Source organism: Nerophis ophidion, linkage group LG05 (assembly GCF_033978795.1).
Source record: "Nerophis ophidion isolate RoL-2023_Sa linkage group LG05, RoL_Noph_v1.0, whole genome shotgun sequence".
In the NCBI taxonomy this organism is placed as follows: domain Eukaryota; kingdom Metazoa; phylum Chordata; class Actinopteri; order Syngnathiformes; family Syngnathidae; genus Nerophis; species Nerophis ophidion.
This window is the reverse complement of record NC_084615.1, coordinates 44,231,193-44,245,597: the sequence shown is the minus strand read 5'-3', so window position 1 is coordinate 44,245,597 and position 14,405 is coordinate 44,231,193. Positions and strand designations below refer to the sequence as shown.

At 38.4% G+C, this 14,405-nt stretch overlaps 1 protein-coding gene across 2 annotated transcripts in view; it reads right to left on the bottom strand.

Annotated features, from left to right (window-relative positions):
- Positions 1 to 4,385: 4,385 nt before the first annotated feature.
- Positions 4,386 to 14,405, bottom strand: part of plcb1l (phospholipase C beta 1-like) — a 323,575-nt gene continuing 313,555 nt past the window's right edge. For both annotated transcript variants that reach the window (XM_061901028.1, XM_061901029.1), the window contains one exon: positions 4,386 to 7,755. In XM_061901028.1, coding sequence (XP_061757012.1) covers positions 7,528 to 7,755 — 228 coding nt within the window. In that variant the 3' untranslated portion in view covers positions 4,386 to 7,527. The remainder of the gene's footprint in view (positions 7,756 to 14,405) is intronic.

Here is a 14,405-nt window from a genome sequence, read left to right as displayed (position 1 = left end):
GTCCTCTGTGGTCCTGCACTGTCTCATTAACGTCCACTGAGAGGACACCTCATCCACCTCCTCCTCATCTTCTTAGACGGACAGACGCCGGCTTGGCGTCTGTGTTCATATGACCCGGACAATCTTATTAAAACGCTGCTTGCCTGCTCCCATGCTTAATTTGCTCACTCCCAGCTTGTCTTTGAACGGTCACATTGGTCGATAGGGCATCCGGGTGTTTGGTTTTAACTCCTGTTTGGATTCAGAGGGCGCTGACAGATCGTCAGCTGAACTGTAAAACATACGACATGTTGGCAGATTGAAATGAATCAGAATTTGTCTGTTCTAGGGTCAAACTGTCCACCACAAAACATTTAATAACTGTACCAGGTGTGTTTTAAAGGAACATTTTGACAACATAAACTGGCATACATGTGTAACAAAAAGTTAGCCACACTTTACAGATTGTTAAATCGTGTACTCACCCTTTATCGTGCCTGGGAGGTGAGTCTCTTTACATCCAACTAAAAGTGAAGTGACTTTCAGGAGTGCATCATGTTCTTCTTCTGATACTACTATTATTACTATTAGTAGTAGTAGTACTGTAGTATTATTGATGTCGCGGCTGTGACGTTGCTACATTTATGAGACCAGTTATACGAGAAAAAAACATGTGTGTGAAAATAGTTACTTTATTACCAGAATAAATGTAATACAGTACTAATGTATTACAGTGAAATTATAATTTTTCAGACGATAATGTATTAAAAAAATTTAAGTGTTAAAATAGTTGCTAATTACATTTCTAATCAAAAATAAATGCAGTACTAATGTAATACCATTACAATTAAAACATAATTTTCTGAGGATAAAGTATTATATTTGTCGTATAACTAGAGAGAAAAGTTCAGTTTTACGTGAATATAGTGTAAATAATTAATTCATTACCAAAAGAAATGTACTATTAGGGCGATTGCATTATAAGGACAAACATAATCTTATTTGAATAAGGCGCATAATTTACCAGAGATAAGTCCAATTATAGCAGGACTACTGTAAATGTAAGCGAAAAAGTAATAATATTACAGGAGAAACCTTACTCTAGTAAAATAATAACAATGTCTCAGAATTAAGTCAAACTCTAATTCATAATTTAAAATTAAAATTAGGTTGAATCACCACAAAAATATTTGGGAAAAAATTAGGACAATGTGTTGTAAGGACTTATTGATGCCGAGTAGCCAGTGCATAAGAGATGTGGTACCGTTTTGATACATCGCAACTAGTTTTATGTTCTGTTCTATGGTTGTCATCACTTTTTTCGTACCTATGGTGACCTCACAAGAGTACATTAAAAAACCTAATAAAAAGCAAAATATGCTTGTGGCGTTGAGTTGATAAACAACTTAAAAGCATATTTTTTGTCAACATCTAAATTGAACTATGTTGTAAGTTAAAATGTTTAACACCTTACACAAATACAATGCAGTGAAAAAGACGCCATAGTGAGGAAATGCTGTTGTTAAAGAAAAACACACATTATAATTGAAATAATGACTGCAAGCGCGCTCATCAGGCTTTTACAGTGGTGATCATTGGAGAGGGACTGCCACTCATGGTCCTTTGGGGAGTTTTTTGAAAAATGTTGTTGCCAAGGCGATTACAGGAAGTGGGTCATTAAGGTTTCTGCCCACTTACCCCCTCTCACTTCTTTTCAGTGTGGTATAAGTCATCTTTTTCAAGGAAAACATTACAATATGAAGGAAACAAATGTGTAATATGCCAAGGAAAAAAGTTACTATTATATCAGTATAATTATACAAGAATAAATTGAAACATTGCGAGAAGGAAGATATATATTTTTAAGGTGAGTGCTAGTTTTATATTTGTCAAACCAAGTCAAATTTTTGTAAACATTTTAAAGAATTCGTATTATGATTTTTTTTTTTTTTACATTTGAAATACTTCTTTATGATCTACATAGCATGTAATTGTGGTTCTTTGGTCAACATTTTGCATAGATTATGTTTTACAGACCACCTTTAAGTCGCTTTCCTCTAAAGGATGCGCCGTTTTGGGGGCGGTCTTCAACTGCGTCTTCACCCTGTCAGCCATGTTACATATGGAGTCGACTGACGGATTTAAGTTAGAACAATACGCTACTTTGTATTAAAAAAGGCAAAAGTGGAGGATGCAGGCGCATGTACGAGCCAGGCTGCCCCCACAACAAGAGGATAGAGAAAAAGAAGGAAGTTAGCGACTACAATGTCGAACTACAATGTCATCCATCCAACCATCCATCTTCTACCGCTTATTCCCTTTCGGGGTCGCGGGGGGAACTACAATGTCAGACTCACGTAAAACTCTTTGGGTAAATCTTGACCATATATGGAGATATCCACTGATGTCACCAATGGGAAAAATGTCACAATTTGGACAAATTCCAAACAGAAGCATGAAGTAAGGTAGGATTGTTTTCTTAACATCTCCACAATGCCTCCCTGGTTTGATTTCAAATTTTCGGGACTACAATACACAAAAACAGGTACCTATAGGTAAGAAATGTTGGTTTTGCATGATAGGTGCCTTTAACGTTAATACTTTAAAGAAATATGTTAATAAAATTGTGATTAATACTCAAAGTAAAAAAGTTTAGCGAAAATAAAGTCAGAATTATATGATGGAAAATTATTATAGGAATAAAGATTTTTTAAATAATTGTATTTAAATATTACTTGTATGAACTCCTGCAATATTACTATAAAACATACATTTCAATATTGCAAAAATAAACCAGTAGTAGAAATAAAAATTAATTACAAGAAAAAAAAATAGTATTGTGGAAATAAAATTGTAATAGTTATAGAAAATAGAGAATCTAATAACTCACAAATCATTTCAATTACGATTCTTGGGGTAATGATTTGATTCAAAATTGTTACTCGATTCAACAAGATAATCGATTCAAACTGATTCTCGCAATACATTATTTAGTAAAAAAAATATAATAAAACCTTTTCAAAACAGATTACAAGTTACAAACACTCCTATTGGCTGCCAAAGTAAATGCAAGAAGCGGCATGACAGCTTAAAAGACAACTGTGAAAAATGGATTCCATCGGAATCGTATAATAAAAATAAAAATTGCAATTTGGATGTGAATTGATTTTTTTTGGCACCTGTAACAAATATATATATATACATACACGTGAATATATTATATTTTTATATAAAAAAGTTACATTACAAGTATGCAGTCATGATTTATTACTATGGGGAAAAGTATATACTGCACCGCTAGAATCAGACAGAAGTATTAAGAAAAAATATGTTACATTATGAAAATAAGGACAAAAAAAAAATAATATTATAAGAATTGTGCTGTAATTGTACACACATTTTTCAGATAAAATATCCCACTATGGACTGGACTCTCACAATACGGGGTCCCCACATCTGCGGTACCCTCAAAGGTTTTTCATTGTCATCCCATTGGGTTGAGTTTTTTCTTGCCCTGTGGGATTTGAGCCGATGATGTCGTTGTGGCTTGTGCAGCCCTTTGAGACACTTGTGATTTAGGGCTATATAAGTACATTTTAATTGATTGACTTTGAGTTTTAATTTTAACAAGATAATATTAAATTGTAAAAGTAATAATATTCCGAAACGAAGAAAGAAAGAAAAAACGCACAGAAAAATATTAACAAAAACACATGTGAAACACCTGATGTGTCCCAAAACATTTGCATCAAGTGTTACATCCTCTTGTGTGAATGTGTTTGTTAACCCCTTTCTGAGCAAAGACAACTTTGCAAACACTCACAAAATGTAAATAAAATGCTAATTTGTGGAGAACGTCCTTGAAATATGAAGTAATTCAATTGTCGCGATCCGGTGAGCGTTTCTTGCAGCGTGACCCCAAAGATGCAGAGATAGCAGACGGCTTGCAAGTAAAACTAATTTAATAGTCCCGGAAGCAGGGAGCAAGCAAAAACAGCACACTTGGCATCCATCTCCAAAGTACAATGATCCAGCACTGAAGGAGGGACACAGGTGGAACTAATCAAATGAGAATCAGGTGTGCTGACAGGACATGGAACAGAAAGTAAAGGTGCTTCAAAACACAGAGCCCAAACAGGAAATACAGACAAAACAAGAGCACCAGGACATGAAGTGCTTCTAAACACAGGAAGTAGAAACTAGAAATAACACTGGACAGGAATTAAAACACCGAAATACAGGAAAACCCAAACATGACCAAACTTTCAGTAGCAAGCCTGACATCAATATTTGCCACATAAAGGGTTAAGTCATGAACACAAAGGACAAACCAGATGGCTGAAAACTAAAAAAGACAAGGAAGAAGCTAAAAAAACTAACGAAACAATGAATACAGAAATTGCAAGTTACAATAATAACCACGTTTATTTTTCTTACAAGCAAATCTCCCTTTACATTATGATATCTTCCTCTTGGATCCACGTCTGTTTTATCCTCGCGTCCGTCAGAGTGCAAACTAACATGGCTGGATGTTTAATCAAATCGAAAAGTAGTTCAAGATGATGCAGAAATTAAAGAAATAACAACAATATTTTCTCAGTAGTGGTACTCCAAAGTGCACACGTGGCGACCTGTTAAATATCCCACATCATCATTTCATAATCAAATGAATATAATTAAGAACATCAGGATGCACGTCACTCATTCTACATCAAACAAGGAAAAGCGATGCCAAAGTCACTTTGCACATACGTTACATGACGCTTTTGTCTTTTCATCAGGCAATACAACATTTTATTATTTCATTTATTATTGATTGTTATGTCTGAGGATTTTGGCAAATGTGTCTTTTGTATTGACTACAGAGCAGTGGTGTGTCTGATTTATGTGTTTATTTTGTTCGTCTCCTAAACAGCCGAGTGGACGTGACTTCCCTTTCATGTTTTGCGATTGGTCAAAAAAAGGCAGTTAACAACAAGGTTATGATATCTGCCTAGCAACAGGTGGCCAGGCAGTCATGTGACGTGAGCAGGAAGAAAAATAACGGATATTCTGTTGATTCATGTCTGAGAGCCTGCCAGATAGTTCAAATATTGGATTAATCATGACGTTTTTATAGTCAATCGTAAAGGTTTTTTTTCTTCCTGGTAGAAGCAGTTGGAGGTCACAGTGGTGTAGAGTGACACGGTGGTGCAACATTAAAAAACACACATAAAAACAGCAGTAGTAGTATAATTATTAGTGGTCTTCATAAATGAAAATACAATTCAAAGTGTCATCGTCCCTGTTCGTCATGGCAGTCGCAAGTGAAGACTCTTACAGTATAACTATTTTTTTCATATAAAATCGCCACAGGTCCAGTTTGAAATTATATTTAGTGCCCTACTTTTGTACAGTTGTGTAGTAAAGTAAAAATAAAATGTATTGATGTACTTACACAAAGATATATACTTGCTTGAAAAGTTGATTTAACGGTCTCATATTACTAGTGTTTTAACAAGGAGTCTCACAAAAGTCTATTTGAAGTTTGTTGTCCAAATTCTAGCCTAGATGCTGGAATTCACACAGTTTAAAAGTACTTTTACATTCACACTGTAACTTTGCATTTGTATTACAGTGGTGGTGACTCAGGATACGTGTTTTGGGACGCAGCTCGTACCTCGAAAAACGTGAAACAGCGTCAATCTTGAAATTAATTCAAGTTAATTTAATTGGTGCAAGCCCCCCCAATACAGCACAATTTCAACCTGTAACATTCCGTTTTAAAAGAAAAACAAACTTTGAGTTATGAAATATTGTTCGAAAAACAATAGTATAGAATGTAGTACAAACAACGACAGTAGTTTTATGAATTTAAAGTTAAAGTACCACTGATAGTCACACACACACTAGGTGTGGTGAAATTATCCTCTGCATTTGACCCATCCCATTGTTCCACCCACTGGGAGGTGAGGGGAGCAGTGAGCAGCAGCGGTGGCCATGCGATTTAACCCCCAATACCAACCCTTGATGCTGAGTGCCAGGCAGGAAGGTAATGGGTCTTATTTTTATAGTCTTTAGTATGACTCGGCCAGGGTTTGAACTCACGACCTACCGATCTTAGGGCTAGACTAGATTAGAAGTAATGTAATAATTATGTACAGCATTTGCCTTGGAGAGTTGACTCCTTCCAGCAGCTTCTCCATATTTTCATGGCTAGAGAAAACTTACGTTTAAATATTATTTTAACATCCTTGGCTCATTCTGCTTCAGTATGCTAGCAGTGCTACACTTCAACTGCTTACACCCAGTTAGCTGCACGCTCTCTCTTGTTTTTGATTATTTATTTTTAAAAATGTAATAAATATCATCCATTTCTTCTTCTCAGCCCTGTTCTTTACACACACTTTCTTCCATCCCATGACAGGAAAAAACAAGTTATGTCCATCTCTCGCTTTAAGCTAATGCTCGCGAGTAAGACCAAATGTTTTGGTCAGATTTTATGGTGTTCACTGTGATGGTGGGGAGGCTCGTAACACAATGTTTTCTTCTCGTAACCTTAAGCCTAACAATTAGCTGGGAGATAGCTTGTAACTTCAAAAAACTTGTAAGCTTGGGCACTCCTACCCTGAGTTACTACCGTAGATGCCATATATGACATACAACAATGTAACAATAAAAAAATGGATCAGGGCACAGGAACAGACAAACATTAGCAACACTAGCATAGCTACAATATCATTACACTCACATTTTAACAGCAACACCATGCTGGATTAGCATACTCGTTGAAGAAGCTGACTAATAGATAGTTGTCAGAGCATCCGGCTTCATTTTAAGAAACGTAGCAAAGCCTGGATGAGATTTCATTAATGAAAAGTCGCAACTTTACAGTAAAAGGGAGTGTTTGAGTACCTGGTGATAATAAATGATATATTTTTCTCAGGTTACATATTTCTGTGAAAACATTATTAAAAAATAGCTTAATATGGGAACTTTAACACTTAAATCACGTTAAACAGCATTCGTGGCTTCACAGGAGTAAAAGAAACAGCTACCGGGCTACCTCAATACAGCATCTACAGTTGAAGTACATGCAGTACTTTACATGGCTAAAAAACTGCCCAAAATGACATCAATTGAAGGGAAAACTATGTTAAAAAAAAGAACATCATCATGCATAAATGTGGTAGAGAATTACATGTTGATGTTTGTACAAAAAATAGCAGCTTTGTCCTTGTGAAAACAAACTTAAGAACCCAGCATTTGCTGGAAGTGAGCAATCAGTGCAGTCAAGTGACACATGTTTCTTTCTGTGCTCCACCATGACTATCATAACCATCATGACCATTATAACTATGATGACTATCATGATGATCATGACCATTATGACCGTCATCATGAGTAGACAACATGAACATGTGCAATAGTTCAAGTAAGTTAGTTGCGTCAAATAGTTAATGCCTGGTAACACACAGGTGACAAACACACAAAAGGTTTTATGAACCCTAAAAGACCCCTGCTACTCACCGGTAGCAGATCAAGTCCTCGCAAAGACGTCCAACTAGACTAAAGTGGCGTGTCGTAGACGCGCTCCAGCGAGCCGTCCTCCGTGTCGTCCTCTGACTGCGACGCCTTGTGGTTGAGCCTCTCCACCGTCGACGTGGAGGACATCAGGTTGCCACGGAGACTGTCTTCACCCAGCTTGGCCTTGCCGCTGTCTTGGACAAACTCTTGGATCTCCACCGGAAGTCGACGGAACTTGTCCTGGTACTCCTGGTCCAGATCGCTCTGCAGCTGCAGGGGAAAAGGGAGAGCAAAACGGTTAGCATTAGAGTTAGCATTGAGGCGTCATGGTGGAATTTATTTTATAACAACAACAAAAAACAGATCCTAACAACCTAACTAGTTAAAGGTCGATAAAACTTCAGTTCAAATATTAAGAGACTAGAAATAAATCAATAGAACATGTTTTCTGTTTTTTTTTTTACATTCAACAACTTAAAAGTGACTTAGACAAACTTTTTTGATCCACAAGGGAACATTTTCCACATAGTAGCTTAGTTTCAGAGGATGGAAAAGGTAAAGATGGAAAGGATAATGCAGGTATTAAGTGGACAAAAAATGTACCAAGTAGTACCAATATAAAATATAACATATATGTAATATTTACATATTATATAGTCAGTATATAATATAAACTGATATATTATATTACTATATTAGATTATATTTTTATATAATATTTACAATATATAACAAATCCCAATTACCATGTCATTACCATTACAGCATATGTAACAGCTGCAGCAAAAAAAAAAAAAAGGGCAGCATAAAATAGAGAGTAAATCCAGCAGAAAATATACAGTATAAACAAAGAGAGGTAGCTAACATAGAAGCGGTCAGGTAATAAGGTAGTAAGACAGACATAATCTATTGCTGTATGGGGAGTGAATATACAGCTGAATGGAGTGCGGAATGAAGGAGTTCTTGAATCGAACACTGTGGGACGTTGGAGTATGAGCTCTGCTGTCCCTCACTTGTCTGGTGGAGTGGGTGGGCAGGACTGTCCATGATGGCCAGCAGTTTGTCAAGTGTCCTCCTTTCCCTCACTGACACAAACGCCTCCAACTAGGTACCAATAGTTTGGTCGGCTTTTAGGATCAGTTTTTCAATCCAGTTTAAGTCCCTTTTGCTGGTGCTGCTCCCCCAACAAACCACTGCAAAGTAGAGGGCACTGGCCACAACAGACTGATAAAATATCTCCAACAGCTTGCTGCACAAATTAAAGGACCTTAGCTTCCTTAGGAAAAATAATCTGCTCATGTCCTTCTTGTAAACAGCTTTGCAGTTGTCCTTCCAGTCCAGTCTGCTGTTCAAGTGGACTCCCAGGTACTTGTACTGCCCCACTACTGCCACCTCCTGGCCCTGGAATTTGATGGGCTCCACAGGGGTAATTTATTTTCTTAAAGTCAATGACCAGCTCCTTGGTCTTGTCCACATTCTCCACCAGACTTGCATTACTTCTTCTTCTTAACTCTGCTACCATTGACTATGCTAACACACTAATACATTTAGAATGCCACAAATACATTTGGTTCGCCGCAAATAAACTTTGATTCTCGACGAGAAGCTCCAGTTGGGGGAAACTTGTCTGGACTCCTGACATAACGATTGTTGCTAGACAATGACAGGCTCTTTGGAGAAGTGGAGTGCCGCGTGCCTGGTGACCCTGTCAGTCCGGGACATTGAAGATATCTACCTACTCAGAATCATGATAGGAGGACATCTGCTGATTGGAGTAAGTCTTGCCCAGGTGTATCGACAAATAAAACTTTAATCTCGTTATATGCAAATATAATGACAATAAAGTCCATTCTATTCTATTCTATTCTAAATTGGAAGATCCTGGCAGCTGTTCCAAGTACCTCAAAGATGCCACACATGATTGAAGGATAGGCAGAGCAGTGGGCAGTCAGACTTATGTTATTTTGGACTAACTGAACAACATCTCTGCGATGAGGTGGCGACTTGTCCAGGGTGTACACCGCCTTCCGCCCGATTATAGCTGAGATAGGCACCAGCGCCCCCCTTGGCCCCAAAAGGGAATAAGCGGTAGGAAATGGATGGATGGATGAACAACATCTTGGAAAAGCTGTCTGCTATGCTTAGCTAAGTATAATTACGAGATTCTCCTAAAAGGACAGCATGGCCAAGATGCTACAAACACCTTCTCTCTCGCTCATAGACACACACCTGTTGTTTGCTGACTTTTGTTGGACTAATTGGCTCTGTTATCGCATTTGCCAGAGTATCAAGGTCGAGGAACTCTGCAGACGTGTACACCCACCAAAAAATCATCCACAGGAAATACACGCCACACACACGTACTGCATCTACCACATCCCACGCCTTTATCGCTTCACCCCAAGTGATATGACGGAAAACGGAGAAGCGCCCTGATGGCGGCAGCTTCGGACCATTCACCCTTGATGCAAGACTACAGTTGTATGTTGTAATATGTATACAGTATGTGCCTGGTCTCAAAATAAATACATTTAGATCATCTCAAATTAATGTTGATTGCCAAAAATAAGGGAGGATCCCTACATTAAAAATGGATTCCCACAAATAAGATTGGCTCTCCACAAATAAAAGTGGATCACCACAAATAAACTTTGATTGCCACTAATAAATGTGGATCGCCTAAAATACATTTGGATAGTTACAAATAAATTTGGTACCACCTGTTCCTCGCTCATAAATACATTTTTATGGAACTGCCCCCCGGGGGCGCAACCCTGAGAGGGACAAGCGGTAAAAAATGGATGAATTTATAGTACTGTCTGTGAATGTAGCTTGTCATTACAACTCCGTACATTAGTTGGCACCCTAACTCACCTCATAGGCACCCGGTTGAAAAATAAGAAGACAAAGCGAGAGGGATCAATCTTGCTAAATTTAGCGAGTAATCAGACCCCACTAGATCCTCTTTCAAAATAGCGACAAATCAAGCGTTTTTCTTGGTCTTATTTGACAAATTTTGAGACTAACATGACATAAGGTATTGCTCCTCAGGGAGCAGCAAACCCTGCAGTACAAACAAGCGAGTCAAAGTTATTTTAACTGACAAACATGGCTCCGGTGAACACTGCCCTTAAATGTATCCAGTCTTGGAAAAATAAGGTGTTTCCCGTCCTTGATGGAAGCGTGGATGTGTTTTCTCGCAGGCGCTGAGCCCCCCCCCCCCGTGATTACACATGACAGGATTGATTTCATTGTGAGCCAATAATTGCTGCAATGCTGATTTCTCTCTTTAACTACGCCAGCAGCTCCAGAGGGAGCGCCGTAATTAAAAGAGCTGCAGCTAAGACGAATGGTGTCAGAATAGCACACGTAGCTCAGTGAGGTGACATCCAAAACACAGCAGAGCTCTTCTTGCTTCTATCTGGGATCCAAAATGCATGTGACCAGTGTGGCATCTTTAAAAACCCTAAAACCATTAACCTGTGATGTCAAAGTGCACAACAGTAGTCCAATTAGAAAACGTTCCACTTTCTCCACTAAAACGCTCGGACTGTTCCGGAACATTTACAAGAACATTCAAAGCAAAGTGGGAAAGTCTCTGAGTGACTTTCCCGCGCTTCCAATTACAATTGACTTAAAGAGATTTATGAGCACATCCGGAGCCAGAGAGATAGTGGTGCACGTAACGGACGATTACACTGGCAGTTAGCGCCATCACATTAAGGAGATAGGACGAGAACTTTCTTGCTATACCGGAAGGTGGATCTTCTATGCGTTTTTAGGACCAAACTCTGAGTAGCGTCATTACTTCACATTGTCATAGCTTGTTCACGCTACATGAACAACTACATAACATCAGATGTGTGATTATCACCCGTTTACTCAAATAATCTTGATATGAAATACATGTCAATAGACATAACTATAAACATTGTATGGTGTGGAAGACATCCACCATGTGTCCCTTTTTGCACTTTTAGAAGATTTTTTTCACAGTTAAGAGTATTAAGTGGTGCTATCTAGTTGGGAAGATATAGGATATGACACTGTAATTCAGTGTCATTAGATCATCAACCTCTGCAAGTGAAGTGTTAAAGTATGTTTGAAAAAGTATACAGAGGAAAAAAAATACAAATAAATTGTTACGTCATGCTCTAAACATGGGGATTTAGAAAAAAATACATAAAAAAAGTTTTTGATACATACATCCTAAGTCCAAAATACATCTTATTATCAAGTGTTGGTGTAATTATTAACGCTGTCAGAGTTAACCCGATAATTACTTTTGACTGCGCAAATATTTTGACGGGAGATTGAGGCACACGCATCCCTTCTGATCCTCGGGCCATTCCGGAGCGTGGGAAACTGTAGCTGCGTTCACTATAGTTACTGATGAGCTACAAGCGGGAAAATAGCGAGCAGAAATGTACAAAGAAAGTGGTATATTATGGAAAGCCCAGATGCCAAGCAATGGCAAGTCATTCTCCCAACAAGATAAAAGCTTTTCTTATTCGACATTAGACGGCAACAGCCTGCTGCCAAGCTTATATTAAAAAATATCAATCAAGCGTCACTTTTGTGTTTTCGTTAGTTTAGTGCAGAAATAACTTGTTAAATTTGTTACTGTAACTGGTTAAGTAAAATGGCATAGAAGCTCAGCAGTAACGAAAGACATTTGGCAGTCTTGAGTCCCTTCTTTATCGAAGACTTTCACGCTGTGTAAACATGTCAAAACACCTCTTCTCAAACCCATCGCATACTTCTGGCTTCACAATAACAGGGCTGCGCGTCACATCGGGTCTGACTTCCATTACAAAATGAAAAATCGTCTTACGTAACGACCATGTTTAGTAAATGAATCTGTGATATTTCTACCTACAGAATGCAAGTACATCAATTGAGGAAAAACATTACGACATTTTATGGCAGATAGATTGATTGCAGATCTTTAATGACATGTTCTTGTTGATATTCCTCAACTACAGAATGTTAAGCAGGCTGAACATTACCCTTTATTACTAAATAGTAGTTGTGTCAAAAAAAAAAAAAAGATTTTCGAATGAATCGCGATTTTATTTGTAACGATTCTTAATCAATGTTTTAAATGTATCCTGCCCAACCACGCAAATCACATTGTTGATGTACAAAACCCAAAACCAGTGAAGTAGGCACTTTGTGTAAATTGTAAAAAAAAAAAAAAATACAATGATTTGAAAATCCTTTTCAACCTATATTCAATTAAATAGATTGCAAAGACAAGATACTTAACATCAGAACTGGAAAACTTTTTTTTTGCAAATATTAGTTCATTTGGAATTTGATCCCTTCAACATGTTTCAAAAAAGCTGGCACAAGTGGTCCTACTGCATCAAAAAGCAACATCAGTGTGTAAAAAATATCACCACATGGGCTCAGGAACACTTCAAGAAACCCGTCAGTAACTACAGTTCGCCGCTCCATCTTTAAGTGCTAGTTAAAACTTTACTATGCAAAGCCAAAGCCATTTATCAACAACTCCCAGAAACGCCACCGGCTTTACTGGGCCCGAGTTCATCTAAGATGGACTGATGCAAATTGGAAAAGTTTTCTGTGGTCTGAAGAGTTCACATTTCAAATTGTTTTTGGAAACTGTGTACGTTGTGTCCTCTGGACCAAAGAGGAAAAGAACAATCTGGACTGTTATAGGCGCAAAGTTCAAAAGCCAGCATCTGTGATGGTATGGGGGTGTATCAGTGCCCAAGGCATGGGTAACTTACACATCTGTGAAGGCACCATTATTGCTGAAAGGTACATACAGGTTTTGGAGCAACATATGTTGCCATCCAAGCAACATCTTTCTCATGGACGCCCCTGCTTATTTCAATAAGACAATGCCAAGCCACATTCTGCAGGTGTTACAACAAGTGAAGTGAATTATATTTATATAGCGCTTTTCTCTAGTGACTCAAAGCGCTTTACATAGTGAAACGCAATATCTAAGTTACATTTAAACCAATGTGGGTGGCACTGGAAGCAGGTGGGTAAAGTGTCTTGCCCAAGGACACAAGGGAAGTGACTAGGATGGCGGAAGCGGGAATCGAACCTGCAGCCCTCAAGTTGTGGGCACGGCCGCTCTACCAACCTATCTATGCCGCGTGGCTTTGGAGTAAAAGAGTGCGGGTACTAGACTGGCCTGCCTGTAGTCCAGACCTGTCTCCCATTGAAAATTAGTGGCACATTATGAAGCCTAAAGTACGACAATGGAGACCCCGGACCGTTGAACAACTTAAGCTGTACATCAAGCAAGAATAGGAAATAATTCCACCTTAAAAGCTTAGAAAATTGGTCTCTGCAGTTCCAAAACGTTTACTGAGTGTTGTTAAAAGGAAATTAGATTAGATTAGATTAGATAGTACTTTATTTATTCCTTCAGGAGAGTTCCTTCAGGAAAATGTAAATTTTCAGCACAATCCCATTCAAGATCAGACAAACATTACAGGGAGACAGAACAGGATCGCTGACGAGTCTGCCGGCTTCCAGCGGCCCTTACAAAAAAGGTGAGATACAGGTAAACAAGTGGGGGGGAATGGGAGAAAAAAATAAAACATTAAAATAAAATGTAAAAATCGGTCTAAGCCTGGGCCTCTGGAGAGGGGATCCAGACTGACGCCAAGGGGAAAAAAACAACTCATAGCCATAGTACACATCCCTCTTACATGTGTGTAAGAGGGAAACATCAAACATCAAAGAACACAAAGGACATTAAAGACATTAGAAGAGCATAGCTGATGCAACCAGACACTTCTACATACAGCTATGAATAAAAACTAAAAGAAACATATCCACTGTGGTGGCCTCTGCAGTTTTACCCGCCATCGTCCGCTGGGGTGGATGGAAAATGGCCAGAGAAAGGTCCAGACCCAACAAAGCAACCACGAGAG